This window comes from Atta colombica, unplaced genomic scaffold, assembly GCF_001594045.1.
Source record: "Atta colombica isolate Treedump-2 unplaced genomic scaffold, Acol1.0 scaffold236, whole genome shotgun sequence".
NCBI lineage: Eukaryota > Metazoa > Arthropoda > Insecta > Hymenoptera > Formicidae > Atta > Atta colombica.
The window spans coordinates 1,065,662-1,075,178 of NW_017259334.1; the positions used below are offsets into that span (position 1 = coordinate 1,065,662).

Below are 9,517 nucleotides of genomic sequence, written 5' to 3' on the forward strand. Positions count from 1 at the left end.
ACACTACCATTCGTTCTTTATTTTTAAGAATGAATGGGTTTACAACTTCCATGTATGGTTCTTTTCCACCAAATTCGACCAAATTAGCCAAATTTTGTAGACATTTTGCCACCATGACTAATGATCTATAAATAATTTAAACAATTAGTGTAGCATGTGATAATATTTAAATAAAGATATTTAAAATGATATATAAATTATAATATAAATTTCATTTTGTGTGATTTTAATTCATATGTTACTTTTTTAAATTTATATTTAGTTTATGTTTATACCTCGCAGCAGATGGAGATGGTGGTTCAGCTATTAAATTAAAGGATCTAGGATTCAATATGGCAGGGCAGAGGAGGCGTAGAAATATAAATCCACTGACAACCCGAGTTCTGACTAGTCTTTCGTGTGGCCATTTAGCAACGACTGCTCGTTGTAAGCATCCGCAAATGTATCTGAGAGTTCTCGGACAAGCATCAGGACTTGTGAAGATACTTAATGTAACTTCATCCAATACCTAAAATAGAGAATGCATTTTTATTAATTTTTTTGATAATCGCATTAATTAACACATAATTACTAAAGAAATTATATACTTGTAACAAAAATTCTGCATTATTGCACGCATCTTCTGGAGAATCCATTTTTGTTGGATTCAACTCACAACTCTGTTTACTTTCAATTAGTTTCACGATCGTATCACGCAAAGCGGCCTTTAAAAACGAAGTACAAACAGATTTCATATATAAATCCATTAAAGTGGTAGTAAGACTGGCAGCTCTAAATAGAGTTGGTGTTTCATCTTCTTTCTCAACCTAATAAAAATATATTTTATAATTATGATTTTATATATTTAATGATATTTGTTATTGGTGTATCAAACTATAACTCACTTCAGCTTGATTCAATGATCGTAGGAGATCCGATTCCTTTCTCTCATGTCTATAAAATCAACAATATCAAAATTAATATCCATTTATAATTAAATTGTAGGATATAATTATTTGTACCTAAAAATTCTAAGAAGACTATTTGCCAAAGGTACTCTATCTAAGTGGCATACATCTGCTAATGCTTTAACAACATGTAATTCTGGATCTAGTAATAATTGCTGAAGAGGGCTATATTCTTCGGGAGGCATAGCTAAATCGTGTCTATATCTGTAATACAGATATTTTTATTAATATATACAAAGATTTTTATATAATAAGATTTATATACAATATAATTGAAATTTATATTCTTATATATATTATATCGCATTATCTCATCTGTGAGCAAATATTTTTAATCTTTACCGTATGCGTAAACGCAATGCGCCCCATTCTCCGATTGGTGTCACTCCTGATAATGGATACCATTCATCCATTTCTTCTCCATTAGTCAAACTTGCCAATTCAACCGTCAGATCAGCGACTTCCGTATCCTTGCTGCGCTTACCTTTGTTATACAGAGTGAGCGAGAAGGACATAACATCCGGTGGAACATCCCTAGTTGCAAATTAATAAAGAGTAAAGAGATTTTATACATTGAGAAGCTAGTTCAAGAAGCTAGTATAAGATTCACATACGTACTCTAGAATGAATTCTTCATCCCAGAGTGGATGCAATCCTGTTTTAACCTTTGTGCGAGCAACTTTAACATTATTTAGAGCCACTATAATAAACGGATTCGGAACTAGCTTGTACGGAAGCCTATGTGCGTCTAAGATATGCAAATGCAATGAACGTAATTCACGGAGGCGGGCGACTTTCGGAGCACGGGTAAGTTGTGATACACATAATGGTTTCAAGGCATTAATCCAGTCTAATGCGTTCTCGGAATTCGGGGCAGCCAGATAAGTTATGGTGGCCAAACATGGTAAAGCACGTTCAACTAATTGGAAACAATGAGGCCTATCAAACACACTTTCATGGACCTAAAAAGACACTTCGGTAACTCATCCCGCGTTCATTCTAAGCTATCATTTCCTTCATTTGCCGATATGGCATATATAAATCATGCATGTTATTATAATTATTTTTGTTACCAAATTTTTATAAAAACCTTAGATTTTGATGTTAATATGACGTATGATAATATGACGTTCAATATTTCAGAATATATTCCTTACCTGATATAAATAAGCACAGCTTAAATCAATGAGACCTTTTGGCTTGGTCCTCTTGGGATTATCGTACAAATAGAGATGTGTGTCGGTAGCATCCACTAATAAAACAAAATATAATGCTTTCCATTTTTTATTTTTCTCAGATTTCTTTTCTAAATATCCCTGCATTTTAATCCCTTTATTCTTTTTTGCTCCTGATTGCTCTCGACACTCCCTCAAAGTTGCATATATTTTCTCAGCATGTTGAACTTCTCTATTTACTCTGACGCTACCATCAGGTTCGGTTACCATTGCTTGAACCAAAGTATGCCCCTCTACAATTTGTTCCTTTCGATATCTATGGTACAACAAGTAAAATAAGAATACCAAAAATATTACTTTTTGTAAAAAATTGAAATAATAAAAATGTACCTATTAATTACAGCGTCAAGACATTCAAACGTTCTACCTCCCATAAGATAGCGTACTCCTTTTTTCTCGATTCTGAATCTCTGTATTTGGTTATTTATATGGAAAAAAAGTGAATAATCTCCCGGACTGTTATCCGATGGTCTGACCTGTGGAATAAAAATATAAATATTAAGTACAAAAAATCAAAGAATTAAGTATATATAAATATATATAAGTATATATAAATAAAAAAAAATAAAGATTTAAAAAATAAAAATAAAGATATACGTAATAATAATATACGTAATAATATGATATCATTTAAAATAAATATGAGGAAATCATTATTTTCTTACTAGGAAACTTCCAGGTCCTGCCTTCACCAACATGTCCACTGCTTCACTTTTGGTGACATTAGGATGAAACCAGGAAAACACTGTATTGGGATCTATGGAATCATCAAGGTCCTCTACTAATTCCCGAAATATTAAACCCTGTTCACCAGTTCTGTGGGCAGTGACCCACAACCATCCATCTCCCATGTCATTGTGCACAAAAAATATATCCCCTTTTTGAAAACTCAGTTCGTCAGTATCTGGCATTTTAGTGTATGGCAGTATCGCAACGATTCGTTTCTTATCATTTACTGGCTCCGGTGGTGGCGTTGGATGTATAAGTCTTTCTCTCTTTAAGAGATCCGAGCAATGAGTATAATATGCCACCAGGTCTGAGAGACTGTTAAATTGACGACCGCCTACAATATTTTTCAAATTAAATTATATATTTAACAAAAAGTTTTCTTAAATATAAATATAAAAAGTTTAATACGTTATTTAATTTGTGCATATTATGAATAATCTTTTGCAAATATGTCAATTGAAAGTTTTATCTCACAATTTAACATTTTCAGAATAAATGTTACAAATATTAAATCTTTTTGCCATAATGTAATGTTATATGTTAAAATCTTTTAAAATAATATATAATAATTCACATATATGAGACATTATAAAGACATTACATTATAAATATATTTAGAAATTCTTAAATTGTACATCTCTATCTTTACCAATGTAATAATCTCCACAGACAGCTGTAATTCGAAAATGATTTATTCCAGTCCTTCCTAAGTAAGACAAAACATAACTTCCAGGTTTTCTATCGCTTTCACGAACCAAGTAACTACCCATTTTACTCGCATCCCATAGTCTTTCCTCAGCTGTAAATCTATCTAATCGACCGTGATACCACCTGTAAAAGGTCACATGCTATTTTAATCTCAATTCTAATCAAGGCTTGTATACCTTGCATTTACATCCAATCCTATCTCAAAGTATTATACATGAAAAGTTAATAGAAATAATATTCAAGTCTCACTGATTCTCTGGCGGTGCCGTTAACAAAGTGGCATTCGCGCCGTCGGGTTCTTCCGCATCTTGTATGTCATCCGGTATATTTTCGAGAAAGGGATCAAATTCATTTTCTGCGTTCAAGGATTCGTTTTGACCACCATCCTCACTTCCTGTACTAGGAGATCCACCTTTGCTGCTATGCTCCATCTAAAAAAACAATGAAATGAAATTAGCTGGACTTTTAATAATAAGCCATTATCTAAGCCTTAACTCATAAAAAATTGATCAATCATAGTTGATTATTTTTATCATTTTAATTGTGACTGATAAATTCCTTACGGCTCAAGACTTAGCTATTATAGAAAGCCTGCCGTTTACTTAACATTTAATTTTTTTCACAATATAAAAAATAATACAATCATACTTGTGATATTAACTTTTTTATTAATAATTTTTCTATTTTATTCAATAAAATCCCTTTTTTTGTTTAATAAATTTTTAAAATCGCTTAGGTCAGGACTGAATAGGACATGCTAATTAATTCGATATTAATATTAATTAATTAATTTGAAGAAGTTCTTTTTTTGTTTTTAAGTATGTTTAAGAACAATCATATCCTTAACTTTTTCTTCTTTACTTCTGCTTTAAATACTCCTAGACGAAATAACTTATCAGGATTTTTAAAATTTTAGAAATAGTTTCTTTTAATTGCAATTTCAAAACAAAATAGTTATCAATACAGACATAATTCATACAATACATTTTAGACTCCAACATGCCTCATAAACGACTCTAGAATTCATACAAGATAAATTAAAATTTATTTTCAAAGAAGAATGGATTCCAAAGTCTCCAGATATAGTCCCTCGATCAGTGTAATCGAAAGAAGATTATGTTCAAATAAAAAATAAATATAAATTACCTCAATAACGCGAAGAATAAAAAAATTAAAATAAAAATTAAAAGTCATCATGTTTTGTCACTTTCAGTAGCTATCAAAGATCTGATTCATTCTGACTTTCGACATCATTATCGAGCAGTATCGCTGTGAACATAAGTGTCATGTCCCAATATCATATTAGAAAAATGTTAGGAAAATCCAGAGTGAAAGTGTAGCATACATAAAGCTGTTTTTCATTCAAGTGCGTCGTGCGTCCCTAATCGAGGAGAGTCAGGCGATAACACTGGAAACGGGAGAGATAAAGCTCGGCGAGGTGCCCCTCGCGGAAATACAACCGCGCAAGAACATAAGGGGGAGCCGAGATATTAAATAAGAGTAAGGGAATCACGCCGCGCCTTCCGCCGTTCGCGATTTCCGTTCATCAAGAAAGGGACAATATCGAGATACGAATAACGGAGTAGCTACTCCACTCGTATTACAAGAGTATACACGCATATATACCTTGGCATTGTTGGATACGCTGGGTCCGCCGCGCACGAACTCCGCCATTCCGTCGGCACCACTCTCGTGTACGCGACTACGAAGCACCCGGATCAATCAGTCGAACGGCATGCGTCGTCCCCGCCGCGATGTTCCTCGCGATCGTATTTACAAATACAATTACGAAGGCAGACTCGTATCAGTATAAAATGTATTGACGTTTCCCGGCAGCCATTTTACTATCCGCACGCGCCGACCGTGACGCATGCGCGAGCATGACATGAATGTCCCGATCAGTTCCGATTTCCAATTGGCGGAAAGTGAAATGATAACGGCGCGATGGTAGTTCTTTAATGAACTTTCAGCAATATCCGGGAATATCGACAAAATCGAGAATGATGTTATCGGCGGAGTAAACTCTAGTTTTACTTCGAAGTTGCGGAAAAATTCAAGGATCAAAATAATACATATACTTGCGAATCAAAAATTATGAAGAATATATCTGTTCTTTTGGAGAGAAAAGGAAAGATGAACTAGTGAACAAAAAAAGAACAGGCCTATATTTTACAGCGATTTTTTATTGGAATTTGGACAGTACTTAGTGTGCATATTGAATGTGTGTTTAATAGAGCATCTATTGAACTATTTTATTGTGCTAATAACTGTGTGCAGTTAAGTAAAATATGTGTTTTATAATTCTAAATATTTGCATTTTACTGTTACACTCAGATCAAATTAATATACAATGATGATTTTAATATGCACTAGGTCCAATTAAATTCATATTAGATATATATATAAAATTATATAAAAGTTTGCATTAGTAACTAAATATAACAAATTGAAAAAAAGAAATTTTTAAAAGATTTTATATTATTTAATAAATATTAATTAATCTTATATTTTTTTAGAATTTATGTATCGGAAATTTATGGATGAAATATTTTAATATTCTATTCTAAAATATGTATAAAAATATGTATAATAATATAGAAATGCATAATATATATAAATTCATGCTAGATTAAAATTTTTTATTTTTGCTCATTAGCTGTTATCTAATAATTAATAAATAATTTATTATTCATTTCCTAGAAAAAAAACCAGAAACATCAATATGTGTAAATTTTTTTTAACATTGACTCATGATTATGTAAGTTCTTTCTTACGTCATGGCAGTAATAAGCTCTTATCAGACTAACAAATATATAGAATTAATTTAAAATAAATCTTTATTTATTTTTAATCAAAGTCAAATTATATAACATTTGTAATGTTTCTCTTTCTTTTTTTCTAATAGATAACCTCTACAAAAAAATAGATAAATTAGATAAATTGAAAATAAGGATAGGAATATAGGATAGTTAAAGGAATAATAAATCGGAGATGATTTAAGTAAATGTTATAAGAAATTTTTGATGTCTTATAACAATAATAAATTTGCATAAGAATATTTACGTCGAATTTATTTTCTTTCTGCACATTCGACTTTGAGCTAGTGGCACGAGTCGCATCGTTAGCAGCATTTACTTGTCTTAACATCATTTCATAAATTACTCTACGTGTGTAAGAGGTAACTTTTCTATCATTTTTCTATGTTTCTTTCATTTAGATCAGTGATGATTTAGATCACCGCGAATTTTTTACAGCTTGCCAATTCATGGTAAAAAATATAATATGTTTTTTACTTTATGCAAACAAAATAAATATTGTATAATCTGAAAGAATTTATATATTCTAAAAATAATGATTAAGCCTAAAAAAGATTGCATCACTGATTTTTAAATTAAGAAATAGTTTTTTTAAATTAAAATAGTTTAAAATAAATTCTTTTTTATTAAATATGAAGCAAAAAATTTATTAAAAAATTATGTTTGCAATATTAATTAATAATAGAGCTTGAATCTTTAAAAATTACTCTGCAATTATAAATTTTTTCAATATATTGTTTCAGTAAAGAAGATTTTTATACATTATTCAACAAGATATATATTGTAAGAGTAAGCAGCAAAAATGGCAGAAGTAGAAAGACAACAGTTTACAGATATAAAACTTTCTGTACCTTGGGGTTATGTTGCTGCCAGAACTTATGGATCTCCTACAGGAAAGCCAGTCTTAGCAGTACATGGACTTCTAGATAATGCAGGAACATTTACTAGATTGATGAAATATTTACCAAAAGAATTATTTTATTATGTATGCATAGATTTACCTGGCCATGGATGGTCATCACATTTTCCATCTTGGATGATATTAGATATTATGGATTATGCACATGCATTATATTTTGTCTTAGAAGTGCTTCAATGGAAAACATTTATTTACCTAGGACACAGTTTGGGAGCACAAATAGGTGTAATATTCAGTGTTTTTCACCCAAATAGAATCGAGAAGTTAATTTCTTTTGATGGGATTCTTCTGAATCCTACAAAAAACGAACTTACAACTTATTTTAAGAACGCATCTGCATTCTCAGTAAAAGTTTGTCATGAAAAAAAATCATCTTTCACTAGAGAAGAAATATTACATGCTCTTAAGACTTTTAGGATTGGAGTTTTGAATTCTGAAGCTGCTGATGAATTATTTGAGCGTGCAGTTACAGAAGTAAATGGAAAGTATATCTATAACAGAGATATACGATTAAAAAATCATCCTTTATCATTTATGCAGACAAAAGAATGTCAGAAGTTTAACAACATGCTTTCAATTCCAATATATCTCTGTATTCCATTTCACGGTATGATTTTTCCACATAAAGAACTTACATTCATATTAGAAATAATAAGGATTAAAACCTTAACAAAAGTAATTTATGTAGATGGAAATCATGATGTTCATAATAATAACCCTGAAAAAGTTGCACCATTTGTATGTAAAATATTAAATAATGACTATTCTAGCAAACTGTAGATAATTGTGTGCATGCACACATTCTTCAGAGAAAAAGAAATTGTTAATAAACATAAACGATATAAATATAATTTATAATATATATCTCTATATATAAATATACGAGAACAAATCAATAAATATCCGTGTTTGAAGACGGGCGTTACTGTTGACATTATCATCGTGTACTACCATCTTTCAAATGGCGCTATACAAAATTCAAGTGATTCATATGATAGTTTTGATTAACAGCAATTCATAGTGAGCGTATTTGATGTTTTTCGATACAATGAAAAAAGTATCCATCTGTGATTCGCTTTTTATTTTTGGATTTTATTTTAGAAAAACGTGCTAAGAAATAAAAACGAAGTTGGATGCCATCTATGGAAACCCCTTCACCATCTATGATAAATGAGATGAACGAATTTATATGTGATTAGGATGAGGAAATTATCGAAAATCCGACATGATTCTCGCTAATAGAAAGTGCATGAAATAGTAGAGACTGTAAGCGTGTCGTACGAAACGGCATTCAATATTTTGCATGATAACTTAGGAATGAAAAAGCTGTCGGCCCGATTCGGCTGGGTGCCGCGATTGCTTATGGTTGACGACAAGTGGATATGACTATCAATTTCGAAGCAGTATTTGAAGCTATTTAAACGCAATCCGCAAGAATTTTTTCGTTGATTCGTAACTATTAAAACATGAATTCACTATCAGAGACCAAAGAACAGTTAAAACAGTGGACTTCATCCGCAAATGTACTCCGAAGAAGATCAAGATGGTCTCATCGATTAGAAAGGTGATGGTCACATTTTTTTAAATGCACAAAGCATGATCTTCATCGGCTATTTGGAGAAGGGAAAAACTATTATGGAAAAACTACTATGCTGATTTATTGGGCCGATTCGATGTTGAATTGAAGAAAACACGGCTCCATTTGGCGAAAAAAAAGTATTGTTCCACCACGATGATGCACCGGCTCTCTGCAGTCGCTACAGCTAAATTAGTCGAATTACGCTACGAATTGCTATCGCATCTGTATTTAGCCCCCTGCAACTTCTTTCTGTTTTCAAATTTGAAAAAATGACTCAAAAGAAAGAGATTCACGTCGAATGAGGAAGTCATCGCTGAAACAGAGATATTTTGCAGAGTTTAACAAATTTTTCGAAAGAATTAAAAAATGACAGGGACGTTGGGAAAAGTGTATCCTTCTAAAAGGGGATTACATTGAAAAATAAAAAAAATTTTGTGAAAAACTTATTCTTCATTACTAATACACAGATATTTGTTGATTTGCCCTTGTATAAATATCTATATTTCTCGAATATACTTTACATTTCACAATGTATATTGATATGTACTTGAATGTTTATTTTACATTTATAATATATATATATA

The 9,517-nt window shown here is 31.2% G+C and overlaps 2 protein-coding genes across 2 annotated transcripts in view; one reads left to right on the plus strand and one right to left on the minus strand.

Annotated features, from left to right (window-relative positions):
• Positions 1–5,459, minus strand: part of LOC108688569 (ras GTPase-activating protein 1) — a 6,279-nt gene extending 820 nt beyond the window's left edge. The window contains exons 1-13 of the mRNA XM_018194878.1: positions 5,246–5,459; positions 3,869–4,050; positions 3,561–3,742; positions 2,848–3,245; positions 2,513–2,658; positions 2,105–2,438; positions 1,566–1,909; positions 1,290–1,481; positions 1,002–1,151; positions 885–933; positions 588–806; positions 276–508; positions 4–125 (exon numbers count right to left, since the gene is read on the minus strand). Of these exons, the coding sequence (XP_018050367.1) occupies positions 4–125; positions 276–508; positions 588–806; positions 885–933; positions 1,002–1,151; positions 1,290–1,481; positions 1,566–1,909; positions 2,105–2,438; positions 2,513–2,658; positions 2,848–3,245; positions 3,561–3,742; positions 3,869–4,050; positions 5,246–5,293 (2,599 nt within the window). The 5' untranslated portion in view covers positions 5,294–5,459. The remainder of the gene's footprint in view (positions 1–3; positions 126–275; positions 509–587; positions 807–884; positions 934–1,001; positions 1,152–1,289; positions 1,482–1,565; positions 1,910–2,104; positions 2,439–2,512; positions 2,659–2,847; positions 3,246–3,560; positions 3,743–3,868; positions 4,051–5,245) is intronic.
• A 1,200-nt stretch (positions 5,460–6,659) lies between these two features.
• LOC108688602 (serine hydrolase-like protein) lies at positions 6,660–8,134 on the plus strand. The gene is made up of 2 exons (XM_018194916.1): positions 6,660–6,797; positions 7,179–8,134. The coding sequence occupies exon 2, from the start codon at positions 7,238–7,240 to the stop codon at positions 8,132–8,134; it is 897 nt and encodes a 298-aa protein (XP_018050405.1). The 5' UTR covers positions 6,660–6,797; positions 7,179–7,237.
• The last annotated feature ends 1,383 nt before the right edge of the window (positions 8,135–9,517 follow it).

What these genes read in the sequence shown, in the direction of transcription:
- LOC108688602 (XM_018194916.1), top strand. Translation starts at nt 7,238, where the DNA reads ATGGCAGAAGTAGAAAGACAACAGTTTACAGATATAAAACTTTCTGTA.